Below are 26,015 nucleotides of genomic sequence, written 5' to 3'. Positions count from 1 at the left end.
AAACCAGTCTAAACATGGCATCAACAGGCAGCTAAAAAAAAAAAAAAAAAAAAAAAAACATTTTATTTTGATAGTCCACTTTAGACATTGTACTGCCTGTAAGTAACTTGGCCACTACAGTCAACTAGCAGTCATTAGATTATTATTAGACTGTATGCTTAATATCTGATAATACTTTATTTTGATGGTTACTCACAAGACATTCTACTGAATGTAAGTAGTATTGCAAGTACGGCTCTATTTTCAGCTTCTGTTGAAATTTTTTAGACTAGAATCATGGACAGAATGGATGGGTCCAAATTTGATTCGAAATGTAAATGAGTTTCACATTATCATTTTTTTTTATTTTTTATAAATACATTAAAAAATGCATTTCACCTAGAGAAGAGACTGAATGAATGAATGGATTAGACTGAATAAACGGATGGGCTTACAGACAGAAGTTGAATGGATAGATAGATGGAAAGCAATTTCAATAGATTCATATGATATTGTCATAGAGATATTGTGCTTCATTTTAAACTGAGATTAACATTCTCAAAAAAAAAAAAAAAAACACCACTCACTTTATGGCTCAAATATGCATTCTCCATTTGTTTCCGAGACATGTATCACATGGATTGATGTGTGTTCATTTCAATAGGTCTGAATCATCATGAGCTTTGTTTTTTCAGTGTGTGAAACTGAAGGTGCAAGAGAGGAATGTACTGTTAGGTGAGTGTATGACAGTACACATTGGACCAACTGTCTGTCAAAGCATGTGGAGTTGAGAGCGATGGTGTGTGTTTTTGTGTGTGTGTGTGTGTGTGTGTATCTGTGTGCCTGTGTGTGCGTGTTTGTATGGAACTGTGTTTTCAGGTTGCCTCACCAGGAAACTCTTAAACATTATTTTAATCACACTTTAATCTATGCATCTTAAAAAGCACAAACAAGAAATAGATATGAACATCACATATTCGTGTATTTCTTACCTTCCTGTTATCTTCATCTAGTCTGTTACGGTAAAGACTTTTGAACCAGTACTTTCTCTCTGCAATCCATCATAGTTCTCCCCTTCCCTCTCTCGTTCTCCTCTGTCTTGTATCAGGCAATCCCAGTTTACATCTATAATGCATGCATGTGTGCTACTTTCACCTGCTGCAATGCACTATAGGATTGCAAGCTTCTTAGTAAGGTCGATCTCCATCAAAACAATCAGAACTTGGCTTCTCAGGTTAGGAACATTGATTTGGTTTCTGTCCTTCTGGGCTCTTTTCACATCTACCTACTGAATGCTTAAAAAATTGTAAGTGAAGGTGACAAATAGGTGAGAATCTTTGTCAGGGGGTTTGTGGCATAAGGTCTACCTGTGGAGGTCAGCAGTGGCTTGTTGGTTTTTGAGCCATGTTGTGCTGATGGGATTAGGATGGACGTGACCCCGAAAGGTAATCCCAGCAAGCAGCAGTCAGGGAGAGTGGGATAGAGCTCATTAAAATACGCTCAGCTGTACAAGCGGCTTACACACACAAGAGCTTTTATTGAGCAACTGTGCCAGCTGAGCAGAAAAACTTCCTGGAATAACTCCCAATACTTATTCCCTGAGATAGGCTCACACACACTCCCACGCACACCCACGCTACACACCGACTGTATTTTTCGCTGAGGTTTTAGCATTTCCTGAGGTAGAGTTGACTTGCAGGTTGTGGGGTTTTGTATGTCACTGACTCACAGTAGCAGAAGCAGCAGTTCAAGGTTTAACCAGACACACAGACAGGCTTACTGAGAGGTAACAGATTATAAATTGCCAAGTTAGATTTCATGTCCCAGTAATATCTGTGAGTGGTTTTATATGTACAGTATATGTGTGTGTTTGCTGGGGGGAGCTGCAATTTAGTGCCTGCTGTATTCAGTGCATTAATTAGATGTTAAATGAAAGAGATCATACTAACATATCATGAGACTGAAGGCTTGCTCAGCCCTTCCCGAGGCCTCTGACCAGTCAGAATCAAGCAAGGTCGATTTAGCTTTTCCATACATAATTTTCCTTTCAATATTTTATATATTGTTCAATATTGTAATATTTTAAAAGGGCATGTTATGCTCTGAATCTACTGCTAACATTTTGGGGTCTTTTATTAAAACATAAGTTCTTCACCTAACTAGTTAAACTAGTTCTGCGTTTGTCTGGCATTCCAACATTTTTTTTTTTTTTTTTGCTGAAGTAGCCTTAGAGAAAGCGTGTTTTTAAGTATTTGTGTAAGTGCGTGCGTGTGTCGTCCTCTGTCTCAGCTCTAGGGCATTTTAAGTGTTGAGAGAGAAATGTTGAGACAGAATCTTAAGAAGTGCAATATTTGATTCTGATGTGAGAACATCTATGGCTATTGATTTATTTCCCCCCTCAGGATGAGTGCCATATTTTTTTTACATACATAATTTTACTTTCAATATTTTATATATTGTTCAATATTGTAATTTTTTAAAAGGGCATGTTGTGCTCTGAATCTACTGCTAACATTTTGGGGTCTTTTATTAAAACATAAGTTCTTCACCTAACTAGTTAAACTAGTTCTGCGTTTGTCTGGCATTCCAACATATTTTTTTGCTGAAGTAGCCTTAGAGAAAGCGTGTTTTTAAGTATTTGTGTAAGTGCGTGCGTGTGTCGTCCTCTGTCTCAGCTCTAGGGCATTTTAAGGGTTGAGAGAGAAATGTTGAGACAGAATCTTAAGAAGTGCAATATTTGATTCTGATGTGAGACCATCTATGGCTATTGATTTATTTCATCTATGGCTATTGATTTATTTCCCCCCTCAGGATGAGTGCCGTATTTTTATTTTATTATTTTATTTTTTTTACTATTTTTCACCTTGGGTAATTTAGCTAACTGTGTCCCTTCTTCTGAATGCTTTTTTTTGTGTGTAAGTGTTTGCTAATGTGTGTATCTATGTGTGTGTGAGTGAAATGGAGAAAGAGAGTGTGTGGTGTAGTCGTTCTCTGCCTAGGGAATGTTCAATATTTATTAATAATTAAATATTTTTAGGTAGCTAATATCAACAAACTGTAATTAGTGAAAAATACTACACTTGAATTACCATGTCACTCTAAAAGGTGAAGATCTGGTTCTTCCCAGCAGTATCTTTAAGCTTACTCTTAGCTCATTGTCAAATACTGTACTGTCTAATGCTCATCTTAACTTAACATTTATTATGGCCATTTGCAGCATACTTACACTGTTGTCTGTGAGTTTCTAGTTTTGCGGTGCTTGTGTACTACATTGTGTAAGATTTTGTCTTCTACAATTTATATTTATATTTTATATAAAACTTTTTTACAGCTGTCGTGTGTTACTGGCCAACCATAAATTGTTATATTATCCAATCTAATGTCTATATAAGTTCATTTTCAAAAACATAGAGGTTATAAAATGTTCTTACAAAACAACTGAGCAAATTAAAATAACCAACAAAGGGACTTCTGAAAACATGAGGGATGCAGTAGCCTACCATCTGTTCTGGCTAACATTATATATGTATATCTTAGTAGTCATGTGACCTTTACACATCATGTGTTATTCATGTGACTTTTATATACATTCTTTTTGGCAGAGTAACTTCCTGTTACTTACTGTATGCAAGAACAACACTTTTTTTTTTTTTGTTTTTTTTTTTTTTTCAGTGGTTTTACAAATTCAGTCTGAACAACCAATCAGATATGACATTTGGCTTGTGTGTGGTCAAAGAACAACATTGAGGAGAACCGTCAGAAATTTGTTAGTGGAAAACGTACAAATGAGATTTTTTTAATTAGCCTGCGATTAATCAAAGCATAAAATAGTTCCATGAGAATGTGTTGGATGCAGCATGTTTTCACTTGTTAGCATTTAGCTAAAGCATAGCAGCAGTGTGCATTGTTCAACACTGTCTGCACACAAGACAGGTGCAAAATCACAAGTAAAACATGTCACCTTTTGAGTAATTCTCTTTAGTGTAAATGCTAACATTAATTTATTACTGCATATTCAAACGCCTTTGTTCAAAGTGAAGTCAAAACAGGTTTAGCCTTTGGAATTAGGGTGTATGTCTTGGCACACCTTTGTGGATTTAGGTAAGAAATAAACAGACTACAATATAAACAGATTTAAAGATCATCTACGTGCCCCAAGCTACTGGCAACGTTTAAGAGCTCTTTCATGTGACTATGACTCTTTCACAGAGACTGTCTCACTAAACCAGTCAGTCTGGTTGGATGAAGTCACAGATAAGGAACAATGTTTAGAGGGTTGATTGCACCTGTGGCAAGTCGCCCTCATTCTCATTTATTGAAGTGAAGCATATGGAGAAAAAGGCACAACGGTGCGATGGCCGCCCATAAAATCCACTTACAGAATGAGCGGATAAGGGGACTTACTGGGCTCATCTTTTGTTTGTCCGCTCCTGTGTGTCTAGATCCTGCTGCGAGCACTACATAATCCCATCAAAGGCAGAGCATAGCCACCCTTGTATCTACCAGAAGGACCACTGATTATTGAACGGAAGATTAGGATTACGCAGGCAACAGACTGAGACCGATTTCAAGACTCTAACCCCTTTCAAACGCATAAATAAATAATCATATAAACGAATAAGAATGAGTAAATAAAAAGGTGCATTGAAGCATGAAAGTGGAAGTGGTGCGTTTAGAGACCTGATAAAATTTGGATTCATTTCTGGCTTTAATTCTAAATGCAAGACTTGGTTTCCACTAGAGTTTTAGACCATCTGATCTAAGACTAACTGCTTGGATTCATGGGGATAAGACTTCTAAAGTCCTGGCAGGCATGCAGGGTGGGGGCTTAGAGTCTGACTCGGACTCAAATCCTGAGGTCAGACTGAGAAAGATGAGAAGAAATATTTTAAATGTCTAGTTAGGTAAGGTTGTTTGTTTTGTATTCATTTTCCCTTTCTTTTAGCATCCATATCCGTCCTTCTACCTTGTTTGACTTCATGAGACCCTCATGCATTTGTATTTTGGTCGGCAAGCATGTTTACCAGCACATCATGCTCTGGAGACATTCCCTCTCGAGGGCAGCATGTCGAACAGTCACTCGTGTTGTCATTCAAAGTTGTCACTGAAGGCCACATGAGAGGTCACACTGGAAGGCTTCATACTTCACCATTACTGCACTGCCTGTGGCTGCATGATACAGACAAGTCAGAATGGGCAAGAGCCCTGCAGTTTCTACAGTCCTCTTCAACATCACAATAATACAGAACATCTAGAACTTTAGATAATGTCAGACATGCTGCTGCTGCTGCTGCTGCTGCTGCAAAAAAAAAAAAAAAAAAAAAAATATATATATATATATATATATATATATATATATATATATATATATATATATATATATATATATATATTTCACAAAATTTTAATGAGCATTTATCTTTTACACCCTGTTAACACTGGGAATGAGTGGTGCAACATGATGCAACACAAATACCAAGATGTCTCTTATTAGAAATAATGCCCGTCTGCTCTGTAGATTCATGATGACACAGTTTTAGTCTTTGATCACCTCATCATTCTCATAGAATTTTCTGGTGGTCTTTCTTCTCTGCTTTCTTTCTTTTGTTATTTTCCTTTTTTTTTTTTTTTTTTTTTTTTTTGCTGTTCTGTCACCTCTTAACAGTAAAATAGTACAATTTCAAATCTGCTATGAAGTCATTCATGTTTAATGTCTCCAGACAGATTAATAAATTCACCACTTCCTGTCCATCTCTGCAGCAGTTGAAGCTATTGTCTGTTTTCACACTTCACATATAACTGGATGTCTTTGTCAGCGTTGAGCTCACATGACAGGTAGTTTCAAATGCAGACAAAACCGTAACCTCAGACCCTCTCAGAGAGATTAAGATGTGACTTTGCCTTATACAGTATTTAAGGTGCACTCAGAATTTGTTCCCCCATTTCCTTTGTTTTTAAACCTACAGAGAAGAGAAAAGATATATATATATATATATATATTATTTAGTTGAGTAATGCGTATGAGATGAATCATATTAATTTAGTTAGCCTCTCATTTGTGGGCAATTAAAACAAAGTTTTACCACAATTTACACAAACATATTCCATTTTTAGCAGATGAGCAAATATCATGCTAATAATAATATTATTAATATTAACATTAATAAAGACATACAATGGCTACTAGTACCTCCCGCCATGGAATGTCTCCATCCGCTCTACATCACTGCACTGTCAACAATTTAGTGATGTATTGTCTGCATAGTTTTTCATTTTGCTGTTGAAGCAACAAAACTTAATTCATCCATGCCAAAAGGTGTCAGTATATACCAAGATTACTGAGACAAGTAAGAGCTAACTGAGTGCACCAAATGTGTACAAGAATGAGTTGTATGAAGCTTAGTTTTTAAGAAAGAACCTTAGCATTAAGAAAGAGCGAGAGAGAGGGGGGAAAAAAAACCTTTGGTGTACAGTCCACAGGGAGGCGATATGAACTCCCCCTTAAATTCTTTTTAACCAGGTCCAGGACTGAACTCACATCCGTCTATGAGGCATTGTGTTGGCTGCTTCTCAGTGGTCAGTAGGGGCCATGCTGCTTGGCGTCTGGCTACCTACAGTATTTCCCACTGGCATGCCGGGCCCGTCTCACACTATTCTCTTCCTCTCCCTCTAGTTCTATATTTCTCTCTCTCTCTCTTGCATACAGTTTGAACTTCACAGTTGAATTCAGCATAAATTATTGGACACAGACCTGCTAAATAACCAGTGACCTTTTCTCTTTCAGAGGTCAGAAAAAAGATCAGTTCTTTCTTTTCATCTCCATTTGTTTTCCCAGAGAACATGCCTCTGACCCAATACAAATCTGCAGTTATAATAGGCTTTTTTTGCAAAACAAGCAAAGCTTTATAGAAACAAAGCAGTTACCACACACAAAGGATGACTGAGTAACATGTATCCGTAAGCGTACAGAAGATTTAAAAGCGGAGGGGTGTCTCTATCATCTGTCTCCCCCTTTGCCCCGCTTTATACACACGCTCACATACTTAGAGGAACAGTGGGGTCTGATCTTGCCCAGGGCACAGGGAGTCATGCTCACTCTGTGGAAAGGAGCCAGTGATTGTAGAGAGGTCCCATAGTGCTCAGAGGCTGCACAGTGCATGCACGCATGTGTATATAGCCACACTAACACACCTGAGGTGGAAGAAATACACATCACGGGTCACCTGCTATCACTGTAGCACATCCACTCATCTGGAGGAATAGAGCGAATCTGAGATGGGAGAGAGATACTCGGTACTGAAGTATCTCTGTAAGGAGAATGTCATTTTGGAATTTCTGTGATCTAATGTGATGTTGTTCATGATCACAATTAAATTAATTTATAGCATTAACAAGATGGTCAAATGAATTCATTTTGAAAGTGGTGACTGATGAATGTATTTTTAGTCCAGTGCCTGTGTATAAGATTAGTATTGACCAAGTTCAGAGGCTGTCATTTGTGAATCAACTTATGTTGTGAAAAATAACTTTCATATTAATTTAATGGATTTATTGCATTTTGAGAAAAAAAAGTATCATGGATTTATTGCATTTTGTGTGGAAAATAATACCATTTTATGTTAATATAATATAATTATATGTGAAAGTTTGAAACAGAAAATAGTGGTTTCCATCTTGCCACTATTTTTGGTAAAGAAAACATTTTTTTTTTTTTTTTTCTGAAATTAATCAAAATGGATTTATTGCATTTTGGAACCGAAATCCTCATATATATTTATTAGTGATAAGTGTTTTTGAGTAAAACCCTATTAGTATGCCTCTGCAAATATTTGTATTTTTTTTTTTTTTTTTTTTTTTGTAAAAAAATACCTGATAATATTAACCCATTCTACACCGCAACAATATCACCACACATTACATCAAGTAATTAGCTAAAATTGTAGTAAACATAATAAATAAACAGATCAGAGCTCTCAAGATCTAGTTAAGGTCTAACCAGGTGTGTAGTGTGTATTTGACAGCGGTCTTAACTGTAAACATTTGTTGCAACATGAAGCAACAGAATGCACAGTTGTTAACGAAGCATGTCAGTTTAATGACCAATGCCAGTTCATGTGAAAAACATGGATTGTATCTCCGTCAACAAGCAATTATCTGCCTCTCTCACTTTTCTCTCGTAACTGGTGATCAAAAAATATTTTTAAAGACTGTGATCTGACGGGTTGAAGGAAACAGTCACTTAGCATCCATTCCACTGATGAATTTATATTGATTGTTCTTTTTTTTCTTTCATCCTTTTTTTTTCTTTTTCCCTCTGGGCTGATGTGCTTTCAACTGTTTTAAAAGTATGTTTAGTATTTTTACAGAAGCCAGAAATGACAGTTGACAGAATTCCAGAGAGCTGCTCCAAAGAATTCTAGATATACAGTCAGCCAGTCATAATTACTGTACTAACCGTAAAATATAGTGAAAAGTGTATTAAATGTAATTCTTATTCTTAATTATTATTCAGTGACACTGTTCAGAGTCATTGTATATTACTGCAATAAGTTGCTGCATCTCTCGGCAACATTAAAACATTATACTATATTGTGTGGTAAACCAAATTTCTAGAAAATTTCACAACTGAAAAAAAAAACGCAACTAACACACCGAGTTAATTGTGACTTAATTATTCCATACTAAAATAGAAATGTATTAGTGTATTTACTAATTATTGGTATTTTTTATTGGTGAGACTGTGGAGGTATATGTACGACATTCAGTTTCCTCAGAAAACGTTTAGCAATTTTTTTTACTGCAGAACACTACAGTTGGCCATTTAAAATCATGTTTTCTAGAGAGTAGTGTAAAAAAAAGTTTTGACATTAGGCTTAACATAAAGCTTAAACAGCCTCTGTGTCGTACTGTAAATGCTTAATCCGTAGGAAAGAAAAATGGAGGATGGTGAAAGGATGAGAGGGAGGTAGACATAAAAACATGAGAGATGAAGAGGCCCAGTGCTGGCTAAGAAGATTAATAGTCATATGTTGGCATGTAGACGAAGTTGGCCACACGATTAGACAACCTTGCCTTTAGTATATCAGCCACTTCTTTACAGAGTCTGATCAATGAGCTGCCGCCTGAGAAAATCCAAGGCAGGAATTGCAGAAGGAATGAAAGAGAAATACATGAAACACTCCAGCGGTCTGAAAAGTCTAAGAAGTCAGACACGTCTCTTTCAGATCCGGTGCTTCGACAGTTACAGAATCTTTCCCCCTCCCTTCACCGAGTCTTTGTCAGTGCCGCCTGGATCTCTAAACAGTCACTCACAGTACTTTTGTCTCTGGGCTGGATAGATCCTCTGACATCATTGCGGTTACAGCTGAATGCTCATGGATGAACTAGCTGTGCGCCATCTCAACCAGGCCCACACACACATATACAGTACACACACAACTTTATGATGCGATTGAGAAACAATGCAGTAGGCTTCAGAGTGATTTTATTTTACCTTTTAAAGTTTGAAGTCATATTAATGCAGGATGAGTTCAATAATCAGACTTCTGTGCTTGTTATTATGTTCATTGAAGAGAAAAAGCCTCACTATAGTATAGTTCAACCCGATCTCACGGCAATTCGTACATTTTTCACAAGGTGGCTTATTCGTACGAATTAGTACGACCACACTTGTACAAATTCATACGATTGTTGCCAAATCGTATGTATTTTACGATTTGCACAATTCGTATGAATTTGTACGAATGACCTACACCTAACCCCGCCCCTAAACCTAACCATCACTGGGGTCGTATAAAATCGTACGAGTGAGGTCGTACAAATTCGTACGAATAAGCCACTTCCTACGTACGAATTGGTCGTGAGATAGCGTTGTATAGTTTCAGGTATGAGTGCGTTTGTGTGTGTTTTCTCTTCTTTTTTTTAAATGTTGATTTGTTTTTGAGTACACTTGAAAGCACTAAGTAAATTTCTTAGCAAAGTTTTAGCTGTGGGTTCCAATATTGCTGTCATCCAATTTAAAAAGACAATTTAATCGTTCTCTAGAGGTTACCTTGTATGAAAAACAAAAGGTACATATTTGTATATTATTATAAAAGGAAAGTAAAAAGATGTCTGACTGCTATTTCTGACTGATGGATAGGTCATTACGACAGCTGCTGTGCCCTGTGAGATGCCGAGGGTGCATCCCCTTTCATAGACACCCTCACTGGGCTCTGGCAGGCTAGTCCAGACACACACACATTAGCTTTGACACACACATACTGTCTCCCACTGGTACACGGTACCCTCACTACGCTTAAATGTACCACACTGGGCCTGTGGCACACATAAGCGTGTAACGTGCATCCATGCTGTGTCTTCTCACTGTGTCCAGATAATAACAAATGGTGCTCATGCGGTCGACCCTCAAACCTCCCCAACACTACCCGTAACATGTCTCTCACAGTCATACTGTTTCACAGTATGGGGAAAAAAAGTGCCGTATGCCTGGACAGATAAAGGACCTTGAATGTCTCTAAGCTTCTTTATGAAGTTCAGAGTTTCTGAAGTCTTTTCTGAAACCAGTGGCCGCTGACTTTCTGAAGCATTGCAAGGCTATTAAAACGCACTCCAGTCATAAAGCAAATCAATAGAGTTGTGCTGCTGTCAAACCGTACGTTTCTCGAACGGTAGATTGTTTGTAGACTCGAATCAGTTCATAGTAGTCTCATAAAATCTGCTGCTATGACACCTCCGCAGCTATAAATCACAGTTAATCATTCAGCTTTTTGATACAAAATGGAGGATATGGAGATGTTATGAGGCACCCGCACGTTGCTTGCACCAGTTATACAGAGACAGAGTTTTATTAACAGCTGTCTGATGAGCGGCTCAGTTATGATTGTTAGACGGCATGAATAATGGCCTTAAGAAAGTAGACGAATGGAGGAAGAGATAAATAAAGACATCACCAAACAATGAGGCGTCAGTGCGAGTATGATCACATTTCCCGGGCAGACGCCAGTGCAACATTTATTCTCCTGAAAGACAGATAGCAGGAGCGAGAATGAAAGACGACAAGTATCCGAAATTGGCATTATTAAAATTTTTGACAGACGACTTAGTTGTTTTATTCGATGGTATTTGTGCAGAGTTATTGGTTTGCTGGCTAGGCAATCAAAAAATGGACACAAAAATAAATAGATAAATAAATGAATAACTTTAAACAAATGTATAAAAAATATATATAGAGGGGGGAATTTATCCCCTTTATTTTCTTTATTTTGCAGCATGCTTATTTGAATGCCTGAAAGTGAGCAAATCACACTGCAATCTCTCTTCACTCCCTCTGAGTCTCAATGTATTACCTATCTCTTTCTTTTCACGCTGTTTGGTGTGGGATTAGAGCTCTTGAGCTGTGTTTAAATGGTGTTCATGCAAATAATCACTAGCTTCAGCACAATTTTTTAAAGTGCTAACAACAGAGAAATGCATCTCGCTCAGGCTGACAGCAGTCACACTCCCACTTACTGTGGCCATCTGCCCGTGGTGGAACACACTTTTTACTCTCTTTTGCTGTTAAGGGTTGCTCAGTATATTTTAGAAGAGGGGCTGTGTTGATTATCCCAAAGAGTCGTCATTGTTAATAATCAGAATGAGGTTGGAGGCCTCTAATCTCCCTTGATTTGGGGCTTTTGAAGAGTTGCCATTTTATTTTATTTTAGCAGATGGTTATCTGTTGATTATATCACTGCAATACTTCCAATAATAGAGTAATAGGTGGTAATGTTGTCCAATTGATTTATCCTAATGCGCAATGTTACCATTGTCTAAATTTAACATCTGCCAAGTCAATAACCCTTACCATGTATTTAGCTGCTAACATCAAGAACTGCAATTTAACATGGTTAACACTGAATGGAAAGAATGATCTGACCGCCATTGATGAAATTGGTGTTAATAGTTAATAGCAGTTTTAGATTTGTTTTAGAACCATCTACAAAACAAACAATCTGTCACAATTATAAAAATGGTTATCTTTACCTCAGATGAAAACATATTATCAGAAGTTTAACGAGTATGCCTATTTTTTTAACTCCAGGTGGTGGCAAATGTGTGGATGGCGAAATATCTATCCATCCATCTATCCATCCATCCTCTTTTAATTGATGTTGATTGCAGCAGTACAGTGAGACAGGAAATCAAGGTGATGGATGATGTGGGGATTGGATTGTCCCACTATTTCCTCTTCTGTCAGTAAAGATGGCAAAAGAGACTAATGGCTACTGTGGCTAAAAAGTAAATTCTGCACCCTGGGTGGTGCTTATTTCAAATTAGATTTTAAAGGTGCATTTCAAGCATGCAGTTGCACTGGTGTCTTTTTATGATTTTTGACTCCAATATCAGTCCATGAAGCAGCACTACTGTTTTCAACATTGATATTAGGAAATGTTTCAGCGCCAAATCACACTGGTGATTTCAAATTGGAGTGATTTCTGAAGCATCATGTGACACTATATAGTGGAGTAATGGCTGCTGAAATTCAGCTTTACTGTCACAAAAATAAATTACATTATGCAATATACTCAAATACACAGCAGATCATTTACATTGTAATAAAATAAAAAAAAATGTTACTATTGTATCGTTGATCAATTAAACTTAGCAAAATTAGCAATTTCAAAAAAAAAAAAAAAAAAAAATAACTGGATTGTAAACCCTGTGCATATGACTCTGGGGTGACTTCATGTATAGTATCAAACCTCATTGTAGCAGTGAAAATGGCTGGGTTGAGAGGGGTGAAAGGCTCCCATGACAAAAACAACAATGGTACATCTCGTCAGGAGGTTACCTCTGACGCAGGTGCTCATTGGAAGGTGTTAAACGTGTGCAGTGGCAGGTTGTGAGCCTCATTAGGCCCAGATGCTGCCCGACACACTCACGGGCCTTCATACACACACTTCGACAGATGTCGAGGTGGCAGAGGTGAGGACCAGGATTAGGGAAGGGCTCTTGTCTCAGTGATTAGATCTGAGAAAACAGCTTGAACAAGGCCACTAAAAGCCCTGCTGGGTGCATCTGAAGCCATAAGCCACTGACAGTGTATATATGTGACCATGGACCACAGTCTTAAGTCGCCGGGGTTTATATTTGTAGCAATAGCCAAAAATACAGTGAATGGGTCAAACTGATTAATTTCTCTTTTATGGCATAAATGATTAGGATTTTAAGAAAAGATCATGTTCCATGAAAATAAAATTTTTGTAAATATCCTACTTGAGAGGCAAACAGTTTTTGACCGCAGGACAGAGTAGCTTGGAAAGTGGATTCTTTTTTGTATGCTTTTCATTAGGTATGACTTTGTGTGTACATCGGAACAAGTGAGAGGCCACATGAAGTTTAGATCATGTATAATGAGCTCTAGAATAAATTAGCAATTTTTATGCATCTATATCCGTCTGCATGGACTCTGTACGTGTACCAAACTTGCTTTCTCCTATTATCAACGGCAACGGCATTGGAAAAGCCACTACAATAATAATAATAATGTGGGTAACCTCAGTTGACGGCAGCCATTTATTTCAATACTACAGAAAAGTTTGACCACTGTCAACTGATTGCCAGCGTTATTCAGATGATCTTATTTTTGTGTTCAAGAGAAGAAATAAATCCATACAGGTTTGGAACAACATAAGGGTGAGTAAATTTTTGGGTAAACTATCACTTTAAGAAAAGTTTAAATGATCCAAAATAAATCTCGCAAAATCAGTGAAAAAGGCTTTGCCTTACATAACGTCTACACCTTACACCTGTGCATCCAAAACGATGGGTCAGCAGCAGGCAGCCCTATATACAAAGCCAGTGTGTCGCCTTTAATGCAGTGATAAAAAGTCTGTGTCTGTATTAGTGACATGCGGGATTCGTAAGGCGCACACTGGTCTCTGGACAGATTGCAGCAGCTGGTGTTTGTGTCAGCAGGGTACAGTGAAGCAGTGGCTGAAACTGTTACTGTGCAGTGCCTCATTGCCTACTGATGCGATGAAATGTCAGTTGCATTTCTCCTGCTGATCTGCACCCGGTAGGCAAGCTGTGCCTACTGCGTGAGGAGTCTGTGTCCTAACATTGTGCGAGACCTCTGGATCAGTCATTGGCTGTAAAAGCAGCGTGGGCCAGCAGGAACTGTAGATGGGAAATATTGTGGTTGCTCTTGCTATATTTCATGAAAGAAATGAGTCTATTTCAACCTTGTATCTAAGTGATGAGTAATGCCGATTGTGTGCGAACTTTTTGGCGACTTTTTACTTTTACAGTTTGTGTTTTTCCTGGACACATTCATGCTAGAATTCTATATAGTGTAATGGACAACAGATCGAAAAGAGAGAGAAAAAAAAAACAAACAAGCTGAGAGCATGGCCATCTGTGCAGCCCTGCCGTACATGTTTGGACTAAGGGGGGCAGGTTTGTTCAAATCGGTCTCCTAATGAACTTTGCAAAGACAACATACCCTCTAAAAAGTTTTGTACATACCCAGTGTGACATGAATGGCTTGAATTTACAGTTGCAATGTAAAACTTTTCATAATGGCAAAATAAATGTAATAGTTAACTGTTGAAATGCCAGAAAAATAACTGTAAAGGAGCTCTAATTTCACATTTTAAATTGATAGAGCAGGTTTTTGGTCTTGCCCCCTTGCTCTTCTCATCACCTTATGTATTTTATACATATTCGTCCAAAGATATGTTTCAATTGCACCATTAATATTTATATATTCATTTTTCTATAAATATTTTGCATGGAATGTATTGCGTTCCAGTACGTGAGTAGTAAGTCGTATCTATCCTCTTGTAGGTGCTGTAACGGGCGTTGACCAAGAGAAGGGGGCCGGCCAAAAAAGACTGCCTTAAACATTCTTCTTTTTCCAAAATGTTTTTCTTTTTGGTCTGCGGGAGTAGGACAGAGCTTGCCTCTTGTCACAGATTGCCATAACATGTCTTTTCATCTCTGAAATGCATAAAACTTCTTTTTTTTTTTCGCACATAAACAATAAGGAAAAACCAAATGGACAAAGTCGGAAAGGAAAAGCAGACTGAGAATGGGCATCTGTCTGCGGATGTTTGTCACCCCCACCCTGATGTTTTTTTTTTCTCCGTAGCCTTTGGGAGCGGATATCTCTCATCTATGGACACTTCAGGAAATACGGACTAGTGGATTTGTTATATCTCCATTTTTGCCTCTCCTCCGCTGTGCATTTCATCCCTTTGCTATGAACTCTTTTGTATGGACTTGCCCCCCTTCCTTTACTTCTCCTGTTCCCTTTGAACCCCATTTGGAGTCTTACTATCATTGCAATCACCTGGGGTTTGGTAGGTATATCTTACCTCTGTCCTTCTCTTTCATTTTCAATATCCTCTCCTCTATTTTCTCCTCTCTGTCTCCTCTTTTCTGCCACAGCCAGACCCACTCACATTCATTGAAAATTCACCTAAGAGGACTTAATAGCTCCTCTATAATGCACTCTGACCTTATCAAATACAGCAACAGTATTTTTCTCCGTTAACTCTTTCTCACTTTGCTCCAAACGAGGGTATGAGAAAGGGAAAAGACTGCTTTGCAGCTGAATCAAATAATGACTTTGCACTTTCTTCTTATTCTTGTCTCCCCTCCAAAAGACCCTAAGTTAAAAGAAGTGAGAGGAAAAATTATGCTTAGATGGGAACTTTATCTCTGTTTTGGCTTCTTTACACGTGTGCACTTAAAGTGCCATAAAGTGTCAACCAGTCGTGTTTGTTAATTAGATTGGCTGACTGTAACATAAACTCCATTCTAGTCTCTCTCTCTCTCTCTCTCTCTCTCTCTCTCGATCTGAAGGCAATGACGTCTTCGCCTCACACTAATGACTGTGCCACAATGTAACAAAACACCAAATACACATTTGCCTTTAAACTGAGAACACGTATCAATGTGAATATTGAAGACATTGACATTCCTGAGTGTCTACTTGGGGTATGTGTGTAAATATGTAACTAGCTCTGAATGATATTTATCAAATATATAAATATATGGTACACCTGACAGTACGTCCGTAATGTGAAAACTTATTTTATTATCACATATGGGATTTTACTTCTCTGTGTGTCTGAGACAATGATTACAAAAGCAGTAGATGGGGAAGCTAGATTAATGTCATGAGTCATTTACTTACATGAAGCCAGTAATAGAGATTCTGTCAGCTCTGCAGACAGTCTAGCAGAAAGTGCTGTTCTTGTGAATGTACTTTGTATTCAGCCATTTTTAGTACAATAAATGGACTTATCAACATCTGCTTGCTGTGTCTGTAGTGTTGACGCTAGCTGTTTTGAATTGACATCTGAGTACTTCTCTTACATGAAAAGAAATGTGATGAAATTATATACTGATACGATATATATATATATATATATATATATATATATATATATATATATATATATATATATATATGGTATAGTGATATAAAAAAGAAAGAATTGCGTTATTTTAAATTGTAAAAATATAGTCACATAAATAAAGTATATATCTTTCAGACACTCACACATAAAGTAAGGTTTTTTTTTCGATGTTTTATCATTCACAAAACTGAGGATGTCAAAAATGACAACTGCAGAAGACTGCAAAAGAGCTGATAAAAGACACTGCATAATGCAAAAACACGTCAATTGTTATTTAGGTGCACTGTAAATTTGTTTTTTTAAGTAGCTCTTATGTTTTCTTTTTTTTTCCCTTCACAGTCTGCAGCAATCAACTGTCTTATTTCATTTCTCAGAGAGAAAAGAGAAACACTCCAACATTTGCATATCAGTACCCAAGGTGGTCAAGGAGAGACGGCAGAATTTTTATTCAGCATAAAAATAAAATATTTTATTGTTACAGCTTGCCTTCCATCTAAATAATATGTAAGGTCCAAAATAATGTTGAATGTATCGGGGTGGACTAGAGGGTGATGGTGCAAGTGTGTGTGTGTGTGTGTGTGTGTGTTTTGCTTGAGTGGGCCTGGTAGCAGTAATCACAAAACACATGACAAGGAAGCTGCAACTCTATTTTCACATTCTAATTTGGGCAGAGATCGGTGACAAGATGAAAGACATGCTTTTTTGTTTATCCACTCACACCTTGAACAAACACATCACGTATGTGTGCTCGTGCGTGTTTACGAGTGGGCTGTGTGAGATAGCAGTGATGTCAGCAAGCAATTGAATACATTTTAAACGGAAGGCGCCACTGAATTTAATTAAAACGGAACTTGCAGGCCTAATTAACGCCATGATAAATACCATTGTCCGCCAGAGGTATAGCTCCTCCAGAGAAGCTAAAATAGATCTGATCCAAAATAACATTAAATATCTATGAAACTAATAAACTGATAGAATTTACTTTACAGTAGTTCTGAATTTGAATTTATTATGAGTACATATAAATTCTAGACACAATGACTGAATTCTAAACAATATCATGACATTTTATGGCTAGGATTCAGATTTACAAAATTCTGATTCAAAACTGTAAAACAGCACTATAACACTATATAGTTGCTAAAGTTACATTTACATACATCTGATTACATTTACAAATATAACACGACATCCCTCTGCCATTTTTCTTGCCCCATAAAAATCCTTGTTTTTTGATTCCCTTCAGCCCTAATCAGGTTTAACTTTATTTAAAGCATAAGTGTGAGTGTGAATTAAGTCAAAGTAATAGATCATATTTCAATTAAATCAACCTGCACTATAAGCAGCAAACCAGCAGCAGAATTTCCCTGTTTGACTCTACAATGCTGTTTGCCATGCCAGGTGCTGCCCTGTGGTGAAAGACCTGCAGACATATAGTACACACATCTATTTGTCTGAATATGTGAGTGCACATGTCTTTGCGGCATGTGTGCATATGTGTGTCTGCATTCGTATGTTTGTCTTAAGGGCAATACCTACGTGAACAGGCTGCGTATGCGCTCAGACAGATGGTGTGAGGCAGTGTTTGGCCAAACAGGGCATTTACCTGTTACCACACAATCAATCAGTACAGGCAAACTTACACGCTCAGCACATTTCCAACACCTCTAAGCCAGATGTGTTCTAGTTTCAGCTGTACGGACATGGCCACACTATTCTCAGATCTCTGTATCCCCCGGGGTCCTCACACAAGTACATCCCAGTGCCCTGCTCGAGCTGGCTAAGGACATGCCTGACTGTAAAGAGAATCCCATTAGTGAGGTCTTTAGTGTTTTGTGGGTCGGTTTTGGCCCATCCATTCGAATTGGCACAATGCTGGCCTAACGCTGGGCAAACAGAGGGTGCTTATTATAGTGTTGCGCTTCTGTGCCAGCCTAGCCAAGCCTGACAGCGCCAGCTCACAGCATAATCCACTCTCTCCACCTCCATCCTCACTGTTTTCCAAATTACCTTCCATCTCTCACACACTGTCATCCATCCCTCTTTTCTCCTGTACCATCATTTTTCATATGCAAATTTGTCATTTTTGCAGTAGTATTGTATCAGGTGATAATGATATGCTACTGTTTGATTAGTAAGTAAATACTGTTTGATTTTTTTTTTTTTGATTTTTTTTTGAAACCTTTTTATGGATTTTTTTTTTCTTTTCTAAATGCTTCTTCTTGATCTTATTGTGGATGATTCATCCATGTTGATGTATGTATTTATTTATTTATTTATTTATACTAATTAATATGTTATTAGGTTATTAGATTAAAATTAGAAGTCACATTTTGAGGTGTGATTATGCAGTAGTGAGATAAATATTTGCAAGCATTAACATAAAGTGTATGATAAAGTCTCAGTTATGCAAAAAATCAAATTTTAGGATATTCAGGCATATTCACGTGCTGTTTAAAGTTGCAAAAAAAAGTCACATTGTGAGATATAAATTCACAATTTACGAGAAAAAAAATAACTTTGTAAGATATTAAGTTGTAAAAATTATAAGAAACAAAATATTAGATGTAAGCTACAAAGTCATAATGTGTAGTTATAAAGTTACATTTAGGAGAAAAGAAGCCAGTGTTTTTGTATAGGATGCCAGTCTTTTGTCATAGTTCATCTCCATCTGTTTTCTTTCACTTCTGTCCTCCCACCACTCTCCTTAACTGTTTTCAGTCTCAGCAAACCTTTTTTTCACGACAGACAAGTAGAGGAGGGAGTGAGGGACAGGCAGAGATAAGTAGATATCTGAAGAGGAAAGAAGATCTGTGCTCCTGTGGCGAGGACACTCGTTAGCGTTAGCGGTGGCTAATCCTCCCTTATTAATGGGCTCCATTGCAGTGCTGTTGTGTGCAGAGGATTAGCTGTTGTTTGTCTCTCATCCTGTGTTATGTTGTTCTAGCCTCGTGTGGGTCAGAGGGTAGACTATTACTGAGCTGCCCTGTTATAGCAGTGCAGCAGTTAACACAGACACGTTTGGTGCTGGTGCTTAGCGTTGCTGTACAGCTGAATGTACAATGAAGTCCGGGACACAAACACATGCATGTACTCACAACGAGTTTATTTCTTACACCCCTAGTGCTTTTGGAAAGGGTATTGAATTTTGTGTGTGGGCGTGTTTTCTTTGGATGGGGTTTTTGGTGAGCCAAAGGGCGAATGTGTTTCTGCCCTAGTTAGGCCACCCTGCCCTGGCCTGAACTGGCATGAGTGTGCCGCTTGATACCTGTGGGCATTTGTTATTCTTGAGTACAGAGGACATGGGTGCATGATTTTAAAGAAAAGCCCTCCAAACACCAGTCATCGGACACCTCGACGTTCCGATCTCCGGCCAGCCTCTGTGTGTCAAGGTCTTGCTCATTCCTAAATGTCAAAAGAACTCATTTAATTTGAGCTGAAAATAGTACTGCTTTCAGCTGAAGCGTGTTGAAACAAAGGCCTTTTTTATTTTCTATACTGTCAAACTGTATGAATGAATGAAGCATTTATATAGTGATTTATTGTGTATTGCTGTAGGCTACACCCAAAGCACTTTTAAATCATGAGGGGGTCTCTCCTCAACCACAACCAGTGTGCAGCATCCACCTGGATGTACATTGAAGAGCCCATGAAATGGTTTGACAAATACCACTGGTTAGTCTAAAAGATAAACCTATCCTAAACATATACTGTATATATGCATGTGTGTTTGTGGGTGTATATGTGTATACACACACACACACACACACACACACACATACACACACACACACAGACTGGTCAATCAATCAATCACCTTTATTTATATAGTGCTTTAAACAAAATACATTGCGCCAAAGCACTGAACAACATTCATTTGGAAAACAGTGTCTCAATAATGCAAAATGATAGTTAAAGGCAGTTCATCATTGAATTCAGTTATGTCATCTCTGTTCAGTTGAAATAGTGTCTGTTTTAATTTGCAATCAAGTCAATGATATCGCTGTAGATGAAGTGACCCCAACTAAGCAAGCCAGAGGCGACAGCGGCAAGGAACCGAAACTCCATCGGTGACAGAATGGAGAAAAAAAACCTTGGGAGAAACCAGGCTCAGTTGGGGGGTCAGTTCTCCTCTGACCAGACGGAACCAGTAGTTCAATTCCAGGCTGCAGCAAAGTCAGATTGTGCAGAAGAATCATCTGTTTCCTGTGGTCTTGTCCTGGTGCTCCTCTGAGACAAGGTCTTTACAGGGGATCTGTATCTGGGGCTCTAGTTGTCCTGGTCTCCGCTGTCTTTCAGGGCAGTAGAGGTCCTTTCTAGGTGCTGATCCACCATCTGGTCTGGATACGTACTGGATCCGGGCGACTGCAGTGACCCTCTGATCTGGATACAGACTGGATCTGGTGGCCACGGTGACCTCGGAACAAGAGAGAAACAGACAAATATTAGCGTAGATGCCATTCTTCTAATGATGTAGAAAGTACGGTGTTATGTGAAGTGTTCCGGTTCCAGTTTACCTAATTAATGCAGCCTAAAAATCCTTTAACGGATTTGGATATTAAAAGCATATTAGTATGTTATGTGTATGCCAGGTTAAAGAGATGGGTCTTTAATCTAGATTTAAACTGCAAGAGTGTGTCTGCCTCCCGAACAATGTTAGGTAGGTTATTCCAGAGTTTAGGCGCCAAATAGGAAAAGGATCTGCCGCCCGCAGTTGATTTTGATATTCTAGGTATTATCAAATTGCCTGAGTTTTGAGAACGTAGCGGACGTAGAGGAGTATAATGTAAAAGGAGCTCATTCAAATACTGAGGTGCTAAACCATTCAGGGCTTTATAAGTAATAAGCAATATTTTAAAATCTATACGATGTTTGATAGGGAGCCAGTGCAGTGTGGACAGGACCGGGCTAATATGGTCATACTTCCTGGTTATAGTAAGAACTCTTGCTGCTGCATTTTGGACTAGCTGTAGTTTGTTTACCAAGCGTGCAGAACAACCACCCAATAAAGCATTACAATAGTCTAACCTTGAAGTCATAAATGCATGGATTAACATTTCTGCATTTGACATTGAGAGCATAGGCCGTAATTTAGATATATTTTTGAGATGGAAAAATGCAGTTTTACAAATGCTAGAAACGTGGCTTTCTAAGGAAAGATTGCGATCAAGTAGCACACCTAGGTTCCTAACTGATGACGAAGAATTGACAGAGCAACCATCAAGTCTTAGACAGTGTTCTAGGTTATTACAAGTAGAGTTTTTAGGCCCTATGATTAACACCTCTGTTTTTTCTGAATTTAGCAGTAAGAAATTACTCGTCATCCAATTTTTTATATCGACTATGCATTCCATTAGTTTTTCAAATTGGTGTGTTTCACCGGGCCGCGAAGAAATATAGAGCTGCGTATCATCAGCATAACAGTGAAAGCTAACACCATGTTTCCTGATGATATCTCCCAAGGGTAACATATAAAGCGTGAAGAGTAGCGGCCCTAGAACTGAGCCTTGAGGTACTCCATACTGCACTTGTGATCGATATGATACATCTTCATTCACTGCTACGAACTGATGGCGGTCATATAAGTACGATTTAAACCATGCTAATGCACTTCCACTGATGCCAACAAAGTGTTCAAGTCTATGCAAAAGAATGTTGTGGTCAATTGTGTCAAAAGCAGCACTAAGATCCAATAAAACTAATAGAGAGATACACCCACGATCAGATGATAAGAGCAGATCATTTGTAACTCTAAGGAGAGCAGTTTCAGTACTATGATACGGTCTAAATCCTGACTGGAAATCCTCACATATACCATTTTTTCTCTAAGAAGGAATATAATTGTGAGGATACCACCTTTTCTAGTATCTTGGACAGAAAAGGGAGATTCGAGATTGGTCTATAATTAACTAGTTCTCTGGGGTCAAGTTGTGGCTTTTTTATGAGAGGCTTAATAACAGCCAGTTTGAAGGTTTTGGGGACATATCCTAATGACAATGAGGAATTAATAATAGTCAGAAGAGGACCTATGACTTCTGGAAGCATCTCTTTTAAGAGCTTAGATGGTATAGGGTCTAACATACATGTTGTAAGTTTAGATGATTTAACAAGTTTATACAATTCTTCCTCTCCTATAGTAGAGAATGAGTGGAACTGTTCCTCAGGGGGTCTATAGTGCACTGTCTGATGCGAAACTGTAGCTGACGGCTGAATGGTTGCAATTTTATCTCTAATAGTATCGATTTTAGAAGTACTGGTCACAGATCTTAATTGTTTTGCTTTTTTTTAAAGACATTTTTGAGTTTACAACTGAGATAGAATAACATATTTTACCATAAAATACAGGTATTCCAGATTTCACCACTTTTTTTGTTAAAGCTTTTTGCACTCCAAGCTTTTTTCGCAGTACTCTAGCATATTGATAGGTTCGAAGCTAACAGCCAAAAACTAAAATAATTTTATTCAAACATTAAAATCTTGACATGTACAGTATTTCAGATATGGACTTATATTAAGTTATCAGCTATTTCAGAGGCTAAAATTTATTTCAAGTGGCTTCACAGGTGTGACTGTTACACTATGAAAGGTTTTTAGGTGTGTGTGTGTGTGTGTGTGTGTTGAAGGGGGGGAGAGTGCTAGCAGGGCTATCAGGGGACACTTTGCTCCTCTGTGCTGGATCTCTCTGTGGGCGATTTCCCGCAGTGTGTGTGTGTGTTTTACGTGTGTAAATATGCGTACTGTGGAGAGATCACAGTGTGCCGCCAGTAGAAGTATTGTCCTGGTTAATTAGCAGCACAGCGGTCAGATGCACACACCGGCCTTACACAAAACACACAGCCATGACTACATTGTGTTGATGTTTCAAACACTTACACCACGGTCATACTGACATGTCCTTCAGAATACTCTCATGTATTGTCTGTGCATTTTCTCTGTCCTCTTTCACCACCTGAAACTACTCTTTCTATAGTCATCAGCTTTCAATTGTTCTTTTAACCATTTACAACTTGTGGCCCTGTATATTATCTTAAAACACACTTTTCAAAGCTCACTTTTCTGACTAACAATGACCCAACAACAGTGGACCCATGCATTGTAGGAGCATTCCCATTTCCTTCCCATTTTAAATCATGCATTGTGTTTGATAACAGTCTTTCAGTAAAATTGCTTGTTAAACATTGTAGAAACAAATCTTGTTTGTCTTACAGGCTAACTTAATTTCTTGAATTTTATTTATCATAATTACACACAAATAAATATTTAATAAAAAAATATTGCTGCACAATGAAAATATTCTGTCTGCAAGTGGTATAATTCTATTATATTTTTTTTTCACACATAACTGTCACGGTTTTACGCTGCCTGAAGTAATACGGAGTCGCGGATAAACGGAATAAGGCTTTTAATATATACAACACAGGGGATCTCCAACATGGAGCACAGAGGTAGACACACGTAAGTAGCAAGTGAAGTTAGTAGCTAGTGAGGAGACCCGACCAAACAGAACTGAAAGGTAAAGGCTTATGTACAGAGGATAATGGGGAAAACACAGGTGGATGGAATCATTAAATTAACAGGGATATGGAACACATGAGGAAGATAACAGAAACACCTGGGAACTAATCAAACTAAACACTAAATGAGTCCAGGTGTGTGACAGTACTCCCCCCTCCCGGTAGGTGCGTCCTCGCACCGTAGAAACAACAGGGGGAGGCGTGGGTGGGAACTTGGGAGGAGGTTCCGGTGGAGGACGGACTCCCAGGAGGGGGCCAGCAGACAGGGACCACGGAGGAAGGAGCCAGGGAGGAGACGACGGAGGGAGGAGCCAGGGAGGAGACAGGAGCAGGAGGAGCCAGATGGTCCACCAGAGACCAGCCAGGACGGAGATCCAAGGTGGGGTCGACGGCGGGAGGAGCCATGGTGAAGGAGGGGTCGACGACATCAGGGGGCCGACAGGCGGAGACTGCACCGGTGGGTGAGGAGCCCAAGATGGAGCAGCACAGCCGCAGAGCCAGGGGGACGTCGAGGATCCGGAGGGCCTAGGTGAAGCAGAAGGCTCAGGTGACCAAGGCGGAGGCGGGGTCCTGGCAGACCGCTGTGGAGCCGGAGTGACCGAGGATGGAGGTGGAACTGGAGGGAAGGAGGAGCCTGACAGAGCCGGAGGGATGGAGTGACGAGGTGGAACCAGAGGAGAGGAGTCCCGAGGCGGCGGATGGTCGACGACTGACCAAGGTGGAGCCGGAGGGACGAGGGAGCCCGGTGGAGCAGGTGGGATGACAGGCCACGGTGGAGACGAGGGAGCTAAGAGCCAAGGCGGAGCCGCTGGGTCGAAGGACCGAGGAGGAGTCCAGGGCTCGGAGGCTGGAGGCGGAGACAGGGCCTTAACGCGCCAAGGCGGAGCTGGAGACTGGCAGTCCAGCGGCGAACCACCGCGCCCCGATGGCGCGGACTGAGGGTGAGCTGCGGGACTGACTGGCACCAGCAGGGATGGCGAGGAACTGGCTGGTCTAGGAGGAGGAGAGAGGAGAAGGATGGGAGGAAGGACAGGAGGATCAGGACTGGACGGAACCAGCGAAAGAGGTGTAGAGGGACTAGCAGGTTTGGGAGGAGGCGGGAGAGGGAGGCTGGGAGGGAATACAGGAGACACAGAAGATTCAGGGCTGGGTGGAACCAGCGGAGACACAGATGATTCAGGGCTGGGCGGAACCAGCAGTGAAACAGAAAAATCATGGCTGGGCGGAACCAGCGGAGACACAGAAAATTCAGAGCTGGGCGGAACCAGCGGAAACACAGAAAATTCAGAGCTGGGCGGAACCAGCGGAGACACAGAAGATTCAGAGCTGGGCGGAACCAGCGGAGACACAGAAGATTCAGAGCTGGGCGGAACCAGCGGAGACACAGAAGATTCAGAGCTGGGCGGAACCAGCGGAGACACAGAAGATTCAGAGCTGGGCGGAACCAGCGGAGACACAGAAGATTCAGAGCTGGGCGGAACCAGCGGAGACACAGGAGATTCAGGGCTGGGCGGAACCAGCGGAGACACAGGAAACTCAGGGCTGGGCGGAACCAGCGGAGAAACAGAAAACTCAGGGCTGGGCGGAACCAGCGGAGAAACAGAAAACTCAGGGCTGGGCGGAACCAGCGGAGAAACAGAAAACTCAGGGCTGGGCGGAACCAGCGGAGAAACAGAAAACTCAGGGCTGGGCGGAACCAGCGGAAATGGAGCAGAGGAAATGACTGGAGGAGGTAGGAGTGGGAGACTGAGAGGGTATACAGGGGACTCAGGGCTGGACGGAACCAGCGGGGAAACAGGAAAATTAGGGATTACCTCCATAGACCAGTCCATCAGATCCAGAACTTGCTCCATATGATCTTCAGAGACTGCAAACAGCTCACCCTCAGTCGCAGGAGTGTGGGCAGGGCTTTCCTCCACGCCCTCGATCACCACTAGGACTCCCACGATGCACGGTGTGGCCGGCTCACACACCTGGTCAGTCGCGCTCTCGAGATCCTGTTCCCTGTCAATGGATTGCTCGGGCTCTGCGGCTGCGGTGGGCTCTGGCTCCGTGTAGCGAGTTGGTGGCTGGCTGGTCTCTGGGTAGGGAGTGGGACTGGCGAGATCCTCTA

The 26,015-nt window shown here is 39.9% G+C and overlaps 1 protein-coding gene across 2 annotated transcripts in view; it reads left to right on the top strand.

Moving 5' to 3' along the window:
• LOC113075403 (protocadherin-1-like) overlaps window positions 1-26,015 on the top strand; it is a 142,939-nt gene that overhangs the window by 104,273 nt on the left and 12,651 nt on the right. The window contains exon 5 of one of the 2 annotated variants that reach the window (XM_026248122.1): window positions 14,809-14,968. The exons of the other annotated variant lie outside the window; for it this stretch is intronic. Coding sequence (XP_026103907.1) covers window positions 14,809-14,864 — 56 coding nt within the window. The 3' untranslated portion in view covers window positions 14,865-14,968. Of the gene's footprint in view, window positions 1-14,808; window positions 14,969-26,015 lie in introns of those variants that run through there. 2 annotated transcript variants of the gene reach the window in all.

The sequence above is a fragment of the Carassius auratus genome, unplaced genomic scaffold, assembly GCF_003368295.1.
Source record: "Carassius auratus strain Wakin unplaced genomic scaffold, ASM336829v1 scaf_tig00017026, whole genome shotgun sequence".
NCBI lineage: Eukaryota > Metazoa > Chordata > Actinopteri > Cypriniformes > Cyprinidae > Carassius > Carassius auratus.
This window is presented reverse-complemented; position numbering and strand designations above follow the sequence as displayed.